At 41.4% G+C, this 19,792-nt stretch overlaps 1 protein-coding gene across 1 annotated transcript in view; it reads left to right on the forward strand.

Annotated features, from left to right (window-relative positions):
* Positions 1–3,859, forward strand: part of TWSG1 (twisted gastrulation BMP signaling modulator 1) — a 75,622-nt gene extending 71,763 nt beyond the window's left edge. The window contains exon 5 of the mRNA XM_045887040.2: positions 832–3,859. Within this exon, the coding sequence (XP_045742996.1) occupies positions 832–1,013 (182 nt within the window). The 3' untranslated portion in view covers positions 1,014–3,859. The remainder of the gene's footprint in view (positions 1–831) is intronic.
* Positions 3,860–19,792: the final 15,933 nt, after the last annotated feature.

Here is a 19,792-nt window from a genome sequence, read left to right on the forward strand (position 1 = left end):
AATGGTTTTTATTGTTTTTTATTTATTTCACATACCTTATGCTCCTACCAAGGTCATCAGATGGCATTAACTACCAGGAGAACTAAAAATTGAAACAATCGAAAATAGTTGTGTTGAAAAGCAAGACTAGAAATTGCTGCTGATAATAAGAGTATTTTTTAATAGCCAGTGCTGAATTGTGCCATGTGTTGCTAACCACTTTGCATCATTTGAATTAAGTTTGCTTTATTTTATTGTAAATTCTCAGTATAACTTTAGAACAGTTTTTTTTTTTTTTTTTTAGAGAGGGAGTGAAAAGAGTGAGGGGCAGAGGAAGAAGGAGAGAGACAATCTTTTTTTTTGAGAGAGAGAGAGAGAATCTTAAGCAGGCTCCATGTCTAGCATAGAGCTGGATTGTGGAGCTCAATCTCACGAGCCGAAGTCAAGACTTGGATGCTCAACCAACTGAGCCACCCATGTGCCCCTAGAACATTATTTTTCAAACTTCTTTTAGCTGGAGAATTCTCTCCTCTAAGGAAATCTTACCAGAAATGCCCAATTTAAAAGTCACAGCTCTGAAGCATATCAAATGTTAAGCCCAGTAACCTTAACTTTGAGATCAAAGTCTAGAATCTAAGGAAGCCCCTTTACCTTCTTCAGCTGGAATGGGAGACTCTGACTTCCTTCTCAATATAATTAACATATGTGATCTTTTTTCCTACACCTCATCCATTGTCCTATGCAGAGTAGCAGTAAGGGAACTAAGAATAACTATTAATATCAGCCAGGTATTAAATCATTTCCTGCTTTACCTCTTTTCTTGCTCTGAGCTCTTAATTTTTTATTTTTCAGAACACATGTGTACTGTGGTTTATTTTGATGACTGCATGTCCATACATCAGTGTAAAATATCCTGTGAGTCCATGGGAGCATCCAAATATCGCTGGTTCCATAACGCCTGCTGTGAGTGCATTGGTCCAGAGTGCATCGACTATGGTAGTAAAACTGTCAAATGTATGAACTGCATGTTTTAAAGGAGAAGAATGCAAACCAAAGCAATTTAGTCAACAAGAAAGATATAAAAAGCTATTTGGTGAGGTCTACTGGTTGCACCAGAATGCTAGCAGGTTAAGAAGATATAAAGAATTTGGATGGAGTTAAAGTATGACAAATGCAGTAATGTGTTAAATTATAACTGCTCTGGTTGATTTTATAGCCTACTGTCAATAAGCCCCTTCCCCTATATACATTTACAACTTTGGTCGTATGAGAAGCAAGTACACAGAGAATTCCTTGAAAGATCTGAGGTCTCTGACATAAAGCCTGATGTCATTTTTTTCTAGCATTCCAAAAGCCTTTGGTTTTGAAAGTGTTAGAGCATGTTAACGTAAGTTATGATTTCTTCATTTACTACTACTGGGACACTGAGTTTTTCCAGTTGTACGCTAGACTTCATTCACTGTGCCTTGACTCGTTTATCTCCTTTATCTAGATATTCAAATATATCACCCTGAGAACTCACATAAAAATCACCGTTAAAAGCTTAATTTCAAACCTTGTAATGTTCGTTTTAGAAAGTAAATGCTTACTACATTTTACAGTTTAGAACTTTTATATAGTAGAATCCATCCTGTAATACACATGTTGACAGAACTTTGGGGAAAGTTTCTCCTTCTCCTACACCCCCTTGCCCAAAGTACTGAGTAGGTAGTGATAAAAGAATTTTGAACAAGAATTTCAAGGCACACCTGTATCACTGCCTTAAATATTCTGCTAGGTAAATAATGAGAAAGTTAAAGCATTTCTCTGACTTAGGGTACCAGCTTAAAGAGCACTAGCAATGGGAAATGCCTGCCAAATCAGATGCTACTGAGAGCACTAGGGAAATGGCTTGTCCCGTTGTACAGAGATGGCAAGGCTGAAAGGAGAAGCCATGCTGCTGGGTAGAGAGAACAAGCCCACTCAGCCTTAGCATGGGCAGAGCCATGTTCCCCAATGATGAGTGATAGGGGATAAAGAAGAAACTTATGGGTTTGAGCAGGGAAGGTTGAAAGTGCTGGCAATTCTTATGGGAAACAAATCTAAAACTATTTACATTAATTATTTTATTATATTGTAATCTTTCCTTTAGGTTTCTGTCTGGATTGAATGTTCTTATTAAACAAATATAATCCTACAGTGGGAGGTTAAGATTATGAAATGAAAAAGAGATCTGTTCAAGATGATGTTAACTATAGACTGTTTTGTTTTACATGTTTCAATAATGATAAATACTGTGTACCCTTCATCATAATAAAATCCCAGTCTTCAAGCATGAATCTAAAACATAAATATTTATATTACAGAGACTCTTAATTTTACAAAATTATTAATTTCTTCAGTACATTATGAATTACAAGTAACTTGTAGGAATATCTTTTTATATGTCTAAATATTTTAGTACATAAAAATAGCTAATGCTCTTAGACACTTTGTATTCATTATATGAATAGTAGTTACAAGATCATATGTAATATCATGATTAACTGTCATAAAATCTAAAGCCTTAATACCTTTTCTGTTCTTTCAGACAACTCTAATGAATACTTAAGGTACTTTTGCCTTTTCAAAAGCTTTTGGCCTTTCAAAAAAAAGCTAAAATTTAGCTCTTGTATGTATATTTAAAATCGGAAAACATTGGGATATCTTTTTCTTCCTTTTATCTAGAATGCCTCTGTTTAAAAGTGCCTTGAAAACATTTTAGCTCCCCTTCCTCATTAATGCCTATAAAGCTAAAGGTTTTCTTAAAACCTTTTAAACTTAAAAAAGAGAAAGTTTTAAAAGAATCTGCATCCAGCTTCTTCATTTCCACTTTGCTATTCTTCAAAGTAATTTCATACTTATGAATAAAGAAATCGTTTTTTGTTTATTGACAGCCTGCTTAATGTTGCCTTAAATATGTCAACAAACGTTTTTTAACTGCATTTATCACCTTTATTAGGCTCTCATTATTAAATTTTCAAATGTAGTATCTCTTTTGCCCCTATACTGGGAGGGTAATTTCTTGAACCATGTTGTATTTGACCTGGTTTTCCTTATATCTTTTTCTCCCAATAGAAATTACCCCTAAATGTAATGGTAAATTTTATATTCAATTTTACTTAGTTTTTGTGGTTTATGATGGGGTTGAAAGACAGAGTTCACCTAAAAGATTCCATTTCCAGTTTATAATGTATTTCAGGTTTTGAATAACAATGTTTTTCAAATTAAAAATATAACATTTGAGAAATCAGTAGCCCCACTAAAATTTAGACCTTTTATTACTATTCTAAGTACAATTCACTTCTATATTGAAGCTCTGGTAAAAATTCTTTCTTTTTTTAAATCAAAAATTAGGTTGTTAACTTTTTTATAACTAGGTAAAAAGAACTGAAATAGTAGGTATTATATAAGCCATATATAAAAGGTTCTTTGCTCCTAATTAGTTTTTTGTCCCTCCCCACCCCAATTAGCATCAAATTATTGCAGAAATTGTACTCAAAATAGTGGCACCAAATCAAATGATAATTCAAATAAAGCAAGTCTTTGTTTACATAGAATGCTATAAAGAGAGGCTTTCATTTAGAAAAACTATTTCTAAAGATTCAGAAAACAAAATTGGTAAGATATTAGAATATTGGAACAATTATTTATAAAGCAGAGTAGCATCAAAATAGAGAAAAGAAACTAAGACCAAGTTTGTTTTTGTGAAAGCTTCTTTGAAGATTTTAAAAATCTATTTTACATTCCCCAGAGTCTATGTTAATGGTATTTCACATGATCTACAACATACAGAACTATGTATTTTTTCTTTGGTTGTCCCTATAAGCAAAAGAGTATTTTAATAAAAAATTGAAATGAGTGTGTCATGCTTTTTGTTAACTTCAGCATAGAAACACCAGAATAAGTTTGACATTTCTGTCTAGTGAAGTTATAGTTTAAAGGAACCATGTCCCCTTCTCTCTGGATGTCCCTGCAGGTTGTGTTGAAACAAAGGCTCTTTAGCAGTTTGCTCTCTGCTTTTTCAAGTGCTTTATTCCAATAAGGGGGAAACTTTGAAATGAAATACTTAATATTCTCCTTGTTCTGCGAGCCTCAGGAGAACTATCTGATGGTTGGAAGGAGTTACAGGAAGGTCAAGGTACGAAAATCACTCCTCGCTCTCCCACAGTGATTCTCACAGGGTTATGTTATTAGAATTGAGAGCCATAGGCTATCCCCTTACGGTAGAATCAGTGTTATTTCACAGAATCTACGTTCTGAAAGCCTAGTGGAGGGCGCCTGGGTGGCTCTAAGCGACTGCCTTCGGCTCAGGTCATGATCCTGGAGTCCCTGGATCAAGTCCCGCATCTGCGGGGCTCCCTGCTCGGCAGGAAGTCTGCTTCTCCCTCTGACCCTCCCCCTTCTCATGTGCTCTCTCTCATTCTCTCTTTCTCAAATAAATAAATAAAATCTTTAAAAAAAAAAAAAAAAGCCTAGTGGACAGGAGGATTTAGAGAGGGAAAAAATTCAAGAGGACAGGTTGCCAGCCTGAGTGACTTAATGGAATGAGAGATCTAAGGAATTTAGGGGTAGAATTCATTTCAAGAAGGACTGCCCATGGGGTGCCTGGGTGGCTCAGTCGTTAAGCGTCTGCCTTCGGCTCAGGTCATGATCGTAAGGTCCTGGGATCGAGCCCCCGCAATGGGCTCCCTGCTCAGCGGGAAGCTTGCTTCTCCCTCCGCCTCTCCCTCTGCTTGTGTTCCCTCTCTCGCTGTGTCTCTCTCTGACAAATGAATAAAATCTTTAAAAAAAAAAGGACTGCCCTGCTCAGCGGAGAGCCTGCTTCTCCCTCTCCCTCTGCCTGCTGCTCTGCCTACTTATGATCTCTCTCTCTGTCAAATAAATAAATAAATAAATCTTTAAAAAAAAAAAAAGAACTGTACATTTGATGAGGAAAGTTGTTCTTTTGCTACAGGTGTCCAGTGGCAGTGAGCCACGTGGCACAGAGAGGCAGAGGGTCAATCTGGAGATGCAGGGTTGGGAGGGAGCATCTCAGCTAGGGAAATCAGCAGGCGGGCAGGCTGTGGTATGGCCAGCCCCACCCAGCACCCACACCTGGTGAGTTTTGAGTTCCTTAAGCTGGCAGCCAACTCCATTAGCTTATAGGTGTTATGAGTTATGATTCTTAGGCCTCTTATATTTTACCTAACCAATTAAAAAAATTCATTTTACATCTTTTTATTTTGAAGTCTGTGCTTGAAGGATGGAGTCAGCAACAACTCCAAGGTCCAGCTTTTGAGGTGAGAATTCTCAGTGCAAAAGCAAAGAGAAAAGAGTTCTGCCCTCCTAGAGTGGTGCTGTGACCCAGAAAGGAGCCTGGAAAAGTGCGGAACTGGAAAAATGAGGATCCATCATGGTTGAGGATGTCAGAAATGCCCTCAGTTGATTGAAGTTAGCCACTGAATTTAGACAGTCACCACTGAAATTCCTTTGTGGCAAAATGGTTGTACTGTCAGCCCTCCTAATGCACATCATGCTGCAGCCATAGTGGTCGTTCTAGAATACATGTGCAGGTAATGACGGCCCTAATCCCAGTTCCAGTTCCCAGCAAATTGCAAGGCCTTTGTGCTCCTTTGCCTCAGAGGGCTCGGGTTACCTAGTAGGAAGTAGGAGCAAAGCAGACAACCTGCCTTTTGTTTTCCAGCAGTTTCACCTGCTTCAGGGGATTCTCTGGGGTTGGGGGCAGTCCCGAATTGAGTGCCTTTGCCAGAAGACGAGAAGAGGCCCAGGTCTCCCAGACCATAGGGACTGTGCCCCAGGCCTCAGTGTGCCCTCAAGTGCCTGGCTCCAAAGTCTGAACTTGCCTCTTTCTAGGGGTTTCAACTTTTGGGTATTAGCAGCCCAGCCCTCATTGTCTAGGGCCCCCAGACTTGCCTCAAGGATTTTGTGAGATCTAGGGTAGGTAACAGAGCCTTGCTCTTGGCAGATATTGGATGTGATAGGGCTCTGATCAGATTTTACTTGATTTAAAGAAAATAATGAGGGGCGCCTGGGTGGCTTAAGCAGTTAAGTATCCGACTCTTGATTTCAGCTCAGGTCATGATCTCAGGGTAGTGAGATCGAGCCCCGCATCCGGCTCCACGCTCAGCTGAGATTCTGCTTAAGATTCTCTCTCTCCCTCTCTCTCTCTGCCCCTCCCCCCACTAGTGCTGACTCACTCTCTCTCTCCTTCCCTCTCATAAAGAATTAAAGATCTTTAAAACGTTAAGAAAAGAACTATGACATGTTGCAGAATGGCGTTTCCTTCTCTCACCCTCATCACGGGCAACCTTACCGTCATCTCAGCCTGTCTCACCACCTTCTCTCATCCTCCTGCTCCCCTCGATGCAAGCCTTGCCCTCCCTCAGCACACCAAATCTATTCCACCCTCGGGGTTTGCATGAATTGTTTCCTCTGCTGCCCTCAGCTGCTTACCCAGATTTCGCTTGCTTGTTCTTATTCAGGGCTCCTCTCAGATATCTCTATCACCATTTCTTAAGTAGCAGCCCATCCCCAGTCACCCAATCCTATTACCACTTTACTTTTTAGTATCAGGTAACTCTCTGAAAGTATTTATCGGTCACTTATCATTTGTTCTTCTCTATTAGCATGTGAAACCCGTGAGGGTAGGGAACTTGTTTCTTTTTTTATCACTGCCTTAAACACAGTTCTCCAGCACCCTAAAGTGTGGGACGCATGGCAGGCACACATTTTTTATAGATGAATGAAGGATAGCAGATCCTACCATACTTCTGCTTAAAATGGTGGCTCCTTGTTGAACTCAGATAAAGGCCCATATCCTCAGCAGGCCTCTCAGGGCCCCATGGTCTCCTCAGCCAGGCCCACCTCAGACCTCTTCATTTTGATGTGAGCTAGTTCAGCACAACAGTCAAGAAAGAATTCTTGAGGGGCGCCTGGGTGCTCAGTCGTTAAACGTCTGCCTTTTGCTCAGGTCATGATCCCAGGGTCTTGGGATTGAACCCTCTGTCGGGCTCCCTGCTCAGCGGGAAGCCTGCTTCTCCCTCTCCCACTCCCCCTGGTTCTGTGCCCTCTCTCGCTGTGTCTCTCTCTCTCAAACAAATAAACAAAATCTTAAAAAAAGAAAGAAAGAAAGAAAAATAATTCTTGAGACCTTTACGGTGCAACGTAGTTTATCTAAGTAGCACAGGGACAGGACCTTGCAGAAAGAGCTGTGCTTTTTGCTGTGTGAGGCTGGTGGTTATATACTTAGTAATTGAAGGGAAGGGGGCATGCAGGGAGTGTCAGATTACAAAAGTTTCTTTGCATTTCTTTTAATTTCTACTTGTAAAACTACTTTTGCAAGATTTCTCTGGTGCCTATCATTCAGTTTGATATTAACTATAGGTGAGATATACAGGTAGTCATGAGACCCTTAAAGAGTGTAGCAATGGGCACTTATTTGATGCTTATCCAAACTTTGTAGGCTTTAGGTCAGCCTTCTGGACTAAGGGTAAACATTTTCCTGCTTCTGTCCCTCATCATTTTCCCCACTGACCAGTTTTCGGTCCTTAAATCTTTAAGGTTGCTGAAGGACAAAGGGCTCGTCTTCTATAACTTCAAGCTGATGGGGTTATAGAGATGTCCCTACCTATGGAGCAAAATTGGTCACTGTCTGTTCCTGTGAATAGTAATCACAGAAGACCACTGCTGCAGAGTCCAGAGTGGACATTGAGGAGATTATTTCGTATAGTAAGGATCATCTGTTGACTGGGCAAAGGAGTCAGGAACTGTTTACATGTACCTTGACAACAGGAGAGAACAAAGCAAAAGAGACAACTCATTAGGATTAATATGATAAAAATAAGTGTGATAAGACCCTTTAAGGTCCGTCTCCCAACCAATCATTAAGTGACAATGTAGGGTCTTTAAGAGCACCAATCTGGTTAGTAATATCTGTAAGTAACCCTGTTACATTTTTGTCATAACCTGGAGTGGAGACACAACATTCCATTTTAATAATGACACATGTTCTTCCTTGTGCTGCTGTTAAGACATCTAGTGCCATTCTATTTTGTAGAACTGCTTTAAGCATTTGAGTTACATTAGTGATTAATAAATAATGTAATGCTGGGATGCCTGGATGGTTCAGTCGGTTAAACATCTGACTCTTGATTTCAGGTCGTGAACTCAGGGTCACTGGGCTCTGCACTGGGCGTGGAGCCTGCTTAAGATTCTCTCTCTCCCTCTCCCTCTGCCCCTCCCCACATACCCCCCACCCCTGCTCTCTCACACTTGATAATAATGTAACTCTATTTTGGAAGTCATTTAAGGCCTTAAATGTATAGCATGTGGTGTTACCCATCATATAGACTGTTTTGTTTAGCAAGCAATCAGGTAATTAAGAGGCACTTTTATGGAAACAAAAGAAAAATATAAGTCAATGGTTAGAGCAAATTACAAATCCAGTCTGAGTCTCAAGTGCTCCTGGTAAGATTTTTTTAGATGTCAGGCTTGAAAGCATTCTCATCTGGAGTGGCAGCTGAAATCAGGTGAAACAGGCAGTGGGAATCAGATGAAATTTTCTGGTTTGTAATTCTAATGTCTCTGGTGATCCTTTTGAATGGCTGTACTTCAGCAGGCACAAAGATTGTCTATACATGAGTTTTGTGGCAGTTTCTCTGAAGGTGACCTCAAATTGTCTAGCATCAATTTTCAGGGTTTTAAGAAAAAGGACAGTTTTCATTTTTAATGACTTTCAGTCAAGAGAATGGAAGAATATTGGAAACCTTAGTTAAAAAGCCATAGCCAGATATTTGAGGAAACCAGAAGAACTCAGGATCTAGTTTAGCTTATAATAAGTAGTACTAAAATTGAATCTCTACAAAGATGTGTTATTGAAACATATTTTCTCTCTATAATTACCATCATTTTTATCAGCTAGCCAAATCAAGACTAATTTGTTTGTAAAAAAAAAAAAGTCCAGTTTTAACAACAAAGATGGCCTAATTATTTGCATAAGCTTAGTAAGAATCGTGATTAATCATATAGATCTTTTAAAATCTGCTTTCCTAGAACTTTTTTAAAATTATTATTAACATATAATGTATTATTTGTTTCAGAGGTACAGGTTTGTGATTCATCAGTCTTACACAACACACAGTACTCACCACAAGACATACCTTCCCAAATGTTCATCACGCAGCCACCCCATCCCCCCCACCCCACCCCCCTCCCCTCCAGCAACCCTCAGTTTGTTTCCTGAGATTTAGAGTCTCTTATGGTTTGTCTACCTCTGGTTTCATCTTGTTTTATTTTTTCCTCTCTTCCCCTATGATCCTCTGCCTTGTTTCTTTTTTTTTTTTTTTATTTGAGAGAGCGAGAATGAGAGAGAGAGAGAGCACATGAGATGGGGGAGGGTCAGAAGGAAAAGGAGACTCCCTGCTGAGCAGGGAGCCTGATGCAGGACTCGATCCAGGGACTCCAGGATCATGACCTGAGCCGAAGGCAGTTGCTTAACCAACTGAGCCACCCAGGACCCCAAGAGAAGATTTTTCTTTTAAGATTTTATTAATTTATTTGACAGAGAGAGAGTACCAGCCAGGGGAGCAGCAGGGAGAGGGAGAAGCAGGCTGCCACTGAGCAGAGAGCCTGACGTGGAGCTTGATCCCAGGACCCTGGGATCTTGAGCTGAAGGCAGATGCTTAACTGAGTGAGCCACCCACTCTTTCTTGTTTCTTAAATTCCAAGTATCAGTGAGATCATATGATAATTGTCTTTCTCTGATTGACATTTCACTCAGCATAATACCTCTATTTCCATCCTTGTCATTGCAAATGGCAAGATTTCTTTTCTTTTTCTTTTTTTTTTTGGATGGTTGCATAAAATTCCATTTCACACAGACACACCAACTCTTCTTTATCCATTCATCTGTCGATGGACATCTTGGCTCTTTCCACAGTTTGGCTATTGTGGACATTGCTGCTATAAACATTGGGGTACAGGTGCCCCTTCGGATCACTACATTTGTACCTTTGGGGTAAATACCCAGTAGTGCAATTGCTGGGGCATATGGTAGCTCTATTTTCAACTTTCTGAGGAACCTCCATACTATCCAGAGTGGCTGCACCAGCTTACATTCCCACCAACAGTGCATCCTCGCCAACATCTGTCATTTCCTGACTTGTTAATTTTAGCCATTCTGACTGGTGTGAGGTCTCTGATTGTGGTTTTGATTTGTATTTCCCTGATGCCAAGTGATGTTGAGCACTTTTCATGTGTCTGTTGGCCATTTGGATGTCTTCTTTGCAGAAATGTCTGTTCATGTCTTCTGCCCATTTCCTGATTGGATTATTTGTTCCTTGGGTGTTGAGTTTGATAAGTTCTTTATAGATTTTGGATACTAGCCCTTTATCTGATATGTCATTTGCAAATATCTTCTCCCATTCTGTCAGTTGTCTTTTGGTTTTGTTGGCTGTTTCCTTTGCTGTGCAAAAGCTTTTTACCTTGATGAAGTCCCCATAGTTCATTTTTGACGTTGTTTACCTGCCTTTGGCGATGTGTCTAGGAAGAAGTTGCTGTGGCTGAAGAGGTTGCGGCCTGTGTTCTCCTGAAGGATTTTGATGGTTCCTGTCTCACATTTAGGTCTTTCATCCATTTTGAGTCTATTTCTGCGTGTGGTGTAAGGAAATGGTCCAGTTTCATTCTTCTGCATGTGGCTGTCCCAATTTTCCCAACACCATTTGTTGAAGAGACTGTCGTTTTTCCATTGCATATTCTTTGCTGCTTTGTCGAAGATTAGTTGACCATAGAGTTGAGGGTCCATTTCTGAGTTCTCTATTCTATTCCATTGATCTATGTGTCTGTTTTTGTGCCAGTACCATACTGTCTTGATGACCACAGCTTTGTAATAGAGCTTGAAGTCCAGAATTGTGATGCCGCCAGCTGTGGTTTTCTTTTTCAACATTCCTTTGGCTATTCGGGTTCCAAACAAATTTTCTGGTTCCAAACAAATTTTAGGACTATTTGTTCCAGTTCTGTGAAAAAAGTTGATGGTATTTTGATAGGGATTGCCTAGAATATATAGATTGCTCTAGGTAGCATTGACATCTTCACAATATTTGTTCTTCCAATCCATGAGCATGGAACGTTTTTCCATTTCTTTGTCTTCCTCAATTTATTTCACGAGTGTTCTATAGTTTTCTGAGTACAGATCCTTTGCCTCTTTGATTAGATTTATTCCTAGGTATCTTATGGTTTTGGGTGCAATTGTAAATGAGATCGACTCCTTGATTTCTCTTTCTTCGGTCTCATTGTTGGTGTATAGGAATGCCACTGATTTCTGTGCATTGATTTTATATCCTGCTGCTTTACTGAATTCCTGTATGAGTTCTAGCAATTTTGGGGTGGAGTCTTTTGGGTTTTACCCATAGAGTATCATATCATCTGCAAAGAGTGAGAATTTGACTTCTTCTTTGCCGATTTGGATGCCTTTGATTTCTTTTTGTTGTCTGATTGCTGTGGCTAGGACTTCTAATACTATGTTGAATAGCAGTGGTGATAGTGGACATCCCTGCCGTGTTCCTGACCTGAGGGGGAAAGCTCTCAGTTTTTCCGCATTGAGAATGATATTCGCTGTGGGTTTTTCATAGATGGCTTTTATGATATTGAGGTATGTAGCCTCTATCCCTACACTGTGAAGAGTTTTGATCAAGAAAGGATGCTGTACTTTGTCAAATGCTTTTTCTGCATCTATTGAGAGGATCATATGGTTCTTGTCCTTTTGATTTTGAGGGGGGTTCTCTGTGCCTCCCTCATTTAGGTGCCTGTTTCCTTCCCCAAATTAGGGAAGTTCTTGGCTATAATTTGCTCCAATATATCTTCTGCCCCCCCCTTCTTCTTCTGGGATCCCAATTATTCTAATATTGTTTCATTTTATGGTATCACTTATCTCTCAAATTCTCCCCTCGTGATCCAGTAGTTGTTTATCTCTTTTTTTCTCAGCTCCTTTGTTCTACATCATTTGGTCTTCTCTATCACTAATTCTCTCTTCTGCCTCATTTATCCTAGCAGTTAGAGCCTCCTTTTTTTATTTCATCCCATTAATAGCGTTTTTTATTTCAACTTGGTTAGATTTTGGTTCTCCAGAAAGGGATTCTCTAGTGTCTTCTGCTTTTTTCAAGCCCAGCTAGTATCTTCATAATTGTTATTCTGAACTCTAGTTCCAACATCTTACTAATGTCTGTATTGATTAGGTCCCTGGCAGTCAGTACTGTTTCTTGTTCTGTTTTTTGATGTGAGTTTTTCCAGTTTGTTATTTTTTCCAGAGAAGAATAAATGAACTAAGTGAAATAAGAGAACAAAATGCTAAAAGGGTAACAATGATCCCAGAGAAATATACACTAAACAAAGCAGAAGAGACCTGAAACTGGGGGTAGGTGGGGGTGGGGAATGATCAGGCTGATGAATAGAACAGAGCCATACACTAGATTTTGTGTTTATTTTGGTCTGTTAGAAGAAACTGCATCCCAAAATTTTAAAGAAAGAAAAACTTATATATATATACAAAAATAAGGTTAAATATTATGAAAGGATGGAATATGACTGTAACAATGAACATTTTAAAAAGATTTTTTAAAAAGGAATTGATAACAAGTTGCTTGGAAAAAGAAAGATGAGAAATTTAAAAAAAGAGAGAGAGAATCTGATCAGGTGGGTGAATAGACACTAGATTTGGGGTATATCTTGGTCTGTTAGAAGAAACTGCATCCCAAAATTTTAAAGAAAGAAAAATTTATATTTATACAAAAAATAAGTTTAAATACAATGAAGGGATAGAATATGACTGTAAAAATGAAAATTAAAAAAGATTTTAAGAAAGGAATTGATAAGAAATTGGTTGAAAAAGGAAAGAAGAAAAAAATCAAAAGAAAAAAAGAAAGAGAAAAAATAAAGCAAATTTAAAAAATTAAAGTTGAAAGACTAAAGAATCATGGCAAAAAAGCCATGAATTCTATGTGCTGTATTCCCCTAGTGCTGAAGTTCTGCCGTTCTCATTGACTGGTAAATTTGGTCTTGGCTGGATGTTCTTGCTGGTCTTCTGGGGGAGGGGCTGTTGCGTTGATTCTCAGGTGTCTTTGGCCCAGGTGGAATTGCACCACCCTTGCCAGGGTCCAGGCTAAGTAATTTGCCTGGGTTTGCTCTCGATAGCTTTTGCTCCCTGAAGGCTTTTCTGCACAGCTTTAGAGGATGAGAATGAAAATGGCACGTTAACTGGGGCAATTTCCTTCTCACCACGACCTTTTCACTGTGGCCTCTTCTGTGTTGATCCAGCAAGACACTCCATCTCTAGCTCAAGAATTTGGAACTTGAAGATAGTGACCCAGAACCTCAGTCACATTCATGGCACCACTCTGGAGAGAAGCTCTACCAACAGAATTCTCTGCAGTTGACCTACTTCCTACACTTCCCAATTTGATTCCTTTGATTCTGAGATCTACCCCAACAACCTTCCAGTTAAAAGCTTTTCCTTGCAAAAGAATCTGTTTCTTGAGGTGCCTGGGTTGTTTGGTTGGTTAAGCATCCAACTCTTGATTTTCGTTCAGGTCATGATCTCAGAGTCATGAGATGGAGCCTTGCATTGCGCTCTGCACTCTGGGAGTGGAGCCTGCTTAAGACTCTCTCTCTCCCTCTCTGTCTGCCCCTCCCCCCACTTGTGTGCTCGCCCCCTCTCTCTCTAAAAAAAAAAAGAATCTATTTCTGTTGCTTGCATCAAAAGAACACCAATACTAAATTGCTTATAAAATACACTTAAAATCAGGTCAGGGATATTAAAACATGTTATAAATGGTATGGTAATTAAAACAGTGTGGGGTGCCTGGGTGGCTCAGTTGGTTAAGCGACTGCCTTCAGCTCAGGTCATGATCCTGGAGTCCCGGGATCGAGTCCCACGTCGGGCTCCCTGCTCAGTGGGGGGTCTGCTTCTCCCTCTGACCCTTCCCCCCTCTCATGTGCTCTCTCTCATTCTCTCTCTCTCAAATAAATAAATAAAATCTTTAAAAAAAATAAATAAATAAATAAATAAATAAATAAATAAATAAATAAATAAATAAATAAAAAGTAAAACAGTGTGGTACTAGCATATTAACATACGTATCTATGGTATGGGTATGCCCAGAAATAGTTCTAAATGCACAAAATGTAAAGAATAAGGTAAAGGTGGTGTTACATAGCAGTACAAAATTGTTATTAGATAAATGTGGGAACAACTGGGTAACTTCGTCAGCTCAGGTTGCTGTAACAAATACCACAGACTGGGTGTCATAAACAATAAACGTTTATTTCTCGGAGCCCCTGGGTGGCTCCATCCATTAAGCAGCTGCCTTTGGCTCAGGCCTTGATCTCAGGGTCCCGGGATCTAGCCCCGCATTGGGCTCCCTGCTCAGCAGGGAGTTCGCTTCTCCTTCTCCCTCTCCTCCCCACTTGTGCCCCCACCCCATCTCAAATAAAAAAGTAAAATATTTTTTTAAAATACAAGTAAAATAAACATTTATTTCTCATAGTTCTAGAGGTTGGGAAGTCTGAAATCAGGGTACCAGCAGGGTCAAGTTCTTGGGAAGGGCCTTCATCCTGGTTATGTGCTCACATGGTCTTTCTTTGGTGTGTACACACAGAGAGAGATCTCTGTCTCTTCCTTTCTTTTGTAAGAACACTGATCTCATCATGGGGGCTGTACTCCCTAGACCTTATCTAAACCCAACTGCCTCCCCAAAGCCCCACCTCCAATACCATCGCACTGAGGATTAGTTAGGGCTTTAACATATAAACTTTGGGAAGGGCACAGACTTTCATTCCATAGTCTTAACCATCTGAGAAAGAATAAAACTAAAATCATACCTCATACCTTATACCAAAATACATTCTGTATCAATCAAAGATTTAAATATTAAAAAATCAAACTACAAAAGTACCCCCCAAAAGAGAATTATTTTTTAATCTTAGGGTAGGAAAGGCTATTTTAATTACAATTTAAAAGTTTTATAGCTAGTAAAGAGAAGACTGATGCATTTTACTACAAAGCCAAAACTTGAATTTGGGAATTAAAAAAAAAATCATAAACAATGAAAAAGGCCTGATACGTTGGAAAAATTATTTTGTTGTCAGTAAGAAAAAGAATTACAACCTGATAATAAAATAGTTGAAGTATATAAATGGACTATTCAAAGAAAAGGAAATGCCAATAACTATGGAAGATTCCTAACCTCTCTCAAAATTTCAGAGATACAAATTATAATATGAACATATAAAAGCATGGAAATACCATTTTCGTGTATCAAAACTGACAATGATCAACATTTTTCAGCTACGAAATGTTCAAAGAATTCAGCAATGTTCCAAGAGTCGTATTACGCCTAACATTGAGAGGTTGCAGGAAATCAGTCATGGGTCATGCGGTTTTCCACAGTCTCTTTGCTGGGGAGGGGTGCACTTGGCAGATCTGCATTGATCCAGCTATTTATCCTACAGATACTACTCCCAAGGGCATCCACTCAACATTGTAATGCAAAGTCTTGGACCTAAGTGTCCAACAATAGTAAGTGAGTAAGTGATGGTACATTCTTATAATGGAATAATGGTGCAGAATAGTGGAGACTGTCTAAGATATATTGTTAACAGAAAAAAGCAAGATGTAGAATTATGTATAATATTCTACAGTTTGTGTAAAACAGAAAAATTTATGTACATATTAGCTTGTATGCAAGCAAGTGTCTGGAAGGAGTCACCAGAAAATGAAAACATTGGCTGCCTCCTGGGAGGGGAGATTAGAGGCTGAGGGATGGGGTAGGAAGGAGACTTTCACTGTATGCCCTTTTTACTTTTGAATTGTGAGCCATGAGAAGGCATTACCTTAAATAAAATTCAAATTTTAAAGAGACATGAATAGATATTTTTCCTAAAAAAGTCCATTTTGCAGCAAAAAAAAAAAAAAAAAACACAAGAAAAAATGTCTCTGTGAGTGACTAGATACCCAGTCTCTAATAAAAATATTAACCTAAGGAGTCTTGATTATTCTGATAGACTCCACCTGTTGATCTAGTCCTGTTTTGGATAATGACATATTTACAGTTCTCAAATTCTAATAAATAGTTTCCAAATAGGATCTAAGATTTGAGCAGTAAGATTTTAGGACAGGCCTAGTCATGTGGTTTGTGCCTTTTACTATCATGGGATTTACTTCTTTGTCCTTACAGAGGAGGTCAGGAGTATAAATTCAGTCTGTAGCATTCATTTAAACGGCTGCATTCCACTTCCTTAAACTAATCACAACCAACAAAAACACCAGCAAGAAACTCCAGGCCTTCATTTTAAAATTCCGGGAGAAGGATCTTTAAGAAGAATGTATTTGTGATCGGGCGCCTGGGTGGCTCAGTCGTTGGGCGTCTGCCTTCGCCTCGGGTCATGATCCCAGCGTCTTTGGGATCGAGCCCCGCATCGGGCTCCCTGCTCCGCGGGAAGCCTGCTTCTCCCTCTCCCACTCCCCCTGCTGTGTTCCTTCTCTCGCTGTGTCTCTCTCTGTCAAATAAATAAATAAAATCTTTAAAAAAAAAAAAAAAAAGAATGTATTTGTGATCACAGAAAACATGCTAAGCATGTTCGCCTCTGTTGAGATGACTGCCTCCTCACGGCTTTTCTATGTCCCCGGTTCCTCCTGCCCCGATAAAGGGGACTCCGTCACATTCTTGCCTTGGCATTTCCTCGCGATTGCCAGTTTTATAAAGAGCCCAGTGCCTGTGGCCGGACCCAGAACCCCCAGGGTGGAGAGGAGGAAGCACAGGAGTGTAATCATTTTAAGGTAATTGTTAACTTATTACCCTTGTCTAGCAGAGTGTTTACAATTCTCCCTTTTGTGAGTGGTTCTGTATAGACATACCAGATTTCCTCCGAGGGACCTTGTTACACAAGTACAGAGCTCCGAACACAGAGCTCCTTCCAGAAGGGCCCAGAGCACAGCCTGGGGCTAGTGGCGCGATGCCAGCCATGCTCAGGCTCCAGGCTCCAGAAATGGATGCTATCTCTTGAAAGAACACATTCTCTTATTGCTTCGGAATCTTGAATGGAATTCAAGAGGTGCAGGTGTTCGGCAGTTCTGGAGACAAAATTCAGACCACAGAGCGCCTGCCTTCCCCTGTGGCTGCCTAGGAGTCTGGTGGGCCGAGAGAGGTGTGCTCCCCTCCGCAGAGAGGCACGTTTCCTGCACATGCGTCACCTGACATCTGTGGCTCTTGGTCACTTCTCCCATCCCTCTCCTGTTTTCGAGGCCTCCGTAAAAAGAAAAACAAACATTCACTTTTTTTTTTCTTAATGCTTGATTTTCCTAAGACGGATAGAAAAAACAACTGACAATCCAATCGTCCTCAAATTCAGCTTTGCTGCTGGAAAACAGGGAAACTGAGCAGAGAGGCCTGGCAGGCAAGGCTGGGGGTCCTCTTCTGGGTGCTTCAAGCCCAGACTAGATGTGGAGCAAGACGGCAGCCTGAGTCCCTGCACGTTCTTCTGGCCGCGTGGGGAAGGTGCGGGGAGTGGGCGCAGAGCCTCAGTGGTGACCGCGCTCCCAGGAAGGGTGCCCCGTCACCAGCGCGGCCTGCTACCCTTCCCGATCATTCACCTTTCAGTCAGCTGAACGTGTTGTGGGGCTGGTCTGATTGCACCTTCGGTTGCTCCACCGGCCACAGCGTGGAGGCGCTAAATCAGTCACCAGGTTAGCCCGGTCCTTGCACTTGGACCAGGAGCGCAGGGAGCCCAGTGCAGGCTAATTTCCATGGGCTGGGCACAGACAGGCTGGGCCAGAGCGCACCTCTCCTGGGTGTCAGAACCAGGAGCTGCTGACAGAGCGGTGGCTACCAGGGGGACCTGGCTGAAAGAAGCACACGAGGAGGATCAGCGCAGCCCTGATGGGTCCTGTGCAAGCTCAGATTGTGGAGGAATAGGAAACGTAAGAAGGTGTGAGAAGGCGAGAAACTACGGAAGAGGGTGTGGGGAAGCTGACTGGTCACAACCGCAGAGCAAAGCCTCCGGAGGTCCGCCTTCTATTGCTGAGGCCTCTGGACCTGCCTTGATTCCAGAATAATCCTCACTCCTACTGCTTCCCAACTTTTCCCATGATTTGGTGCAGGTGTTTCCTTGCAAGGAACCTGGTTTGGCTTGTTGTTCGTTTGTTTTTTTGAGAAATCTTGGTGAGTCTCTGTTCTTTACAGCCCCCAGTCCTAAGGAATACAATGCCCTCCCACTCGCTTTCTCCCCACAAACGGACAAAACTGGATCAGAATGAACTGTGATTTTTAACTTGACAGTGTGTTGTGGGAAGTCTTCTAAATATCACTGAAACTTTATAGAATTTCCTTGCGAGGTACCCAGACTTCTGAATAGCAGTCATCACAAAGCGAAGTCCAATGGGCTGCCATCCTGCCAAACAAGTATCTGCGCAGAAACCCTTCGAGAAGTTGAGTGACATTCTCTCCCGGTCTGCGTTCCCCGGAGCGGCTCCAGCCCCAGCCCTTGGGCATTTACTGCCTTTCCAGCAGCTCTCACTTTCTCTGTCCCAAATCCATTTCTCAAGAGCACAGACATATTGGAACTGTCAAAAGGACCTGAAACGAGCCACAGAAAAGCAGACAGCATCACTTACAGTTCTATTTGTTCTGTGACATTTTAAAAAGAGCAAATCTGTCATCAGGATAAAAAACGGAAAAGCTGAGCTCTTTGGTATAACTCGAGGGAAGACGACCCTGCCGTTGAACCATCTCCCAGGGCTATCAAGAAACAAGAAATGCAGGCCATTTAAACAACTGCAGTTACCTTCTGCCTATAACTTTCATGCTCCTCTGGCTTTAAACTCCGGCTCCTGAAGCCTCTCTCTGTGGCAGCGGCAGCCAGGAGGTGCGTTAGCCGCATAGCCGCCGTGGGCCTAAGGACCCCAGCACCAGGAACCCTGGCCTTTCGGGTCCCGCGTGGAGGCACCGGCTGTCTCTCGAACCCTCCGAGCCCTCCATGACCCCGCAGCGTTGCTCACCTGAGCTGTGAGGTGGTGGCCTCTGTTCCTGGCCATTGCTGACCTGGGCCGAGCTCCAGCCTCATCTCTGCACTTCTGGAGGGGATGAGCACTATCACTACGTCAGAGGTCCTTGCCAGGAGCGCTCATGGGTGAGCACTGTGAGCGGGGAGTAGCTGAGAAATGTCCATTGAGTCTGACCTCGAGCTCACAGCCCAGACGGCCTCCCAGGCACCATCATTTCTATTTCATGGTTTGGTGGTCAGGCTGCCAATGGGAGGGTTGATGCCATGATACTTGGCACGGGGGTTTGCTCCTGTGCCTGCTCTCTGTGTTTTCCCTCGGGTCATCCAGAAGACTGGGGACCAGGAAGAAATCGGAAGGCTGTAATGCTTGCATTGTTCCATGGACAACGTGTCTTAGGTGTGTGGGAGGGAAACAAGAAAGAAAAACGTTGCTCTCTTCTCCCACTGTCTGCACCTGGAGTTACCTGTCAGCCGCTGTCCTTGCGGCCACACAAGGGTTACACAGTGGTCAGAACTCATTGGGCTGATCAAAAGGAATGAGATTGTGCCATTTGCAATGGCGTGGATGGAACTAGAGGGTATGATGCTAAGCGAAGTCAGTCAGTCAGAGAAAGACAAATTCCATATCATTTCATTCATATGTGGAATTTAAGAAAAAAACAGATGAACACAGGGGAAAGGAAGGAAAAATAAAATGAGATAAAAACAGAAAGGGAGACAAACCATAAGAGACTCAACTCTA

This window comes from Mirounga angustirostris, unplaced genomic scaffold (genome assembly GCF_029215605.1).
Source record: "Mirounga angustirostris isolate CCGP_5_RB_7025 unplaced genomic scaffold, mMirAng1.0.hap1 SCAF_14, whole genome shotgun sequence".
Taxonomy (NCBI): Eukaryota; Metazoa; Chordata; class Mammalia; order Carnivora; family Phocidae; genus Mirounga; species Mirounga angustirostris.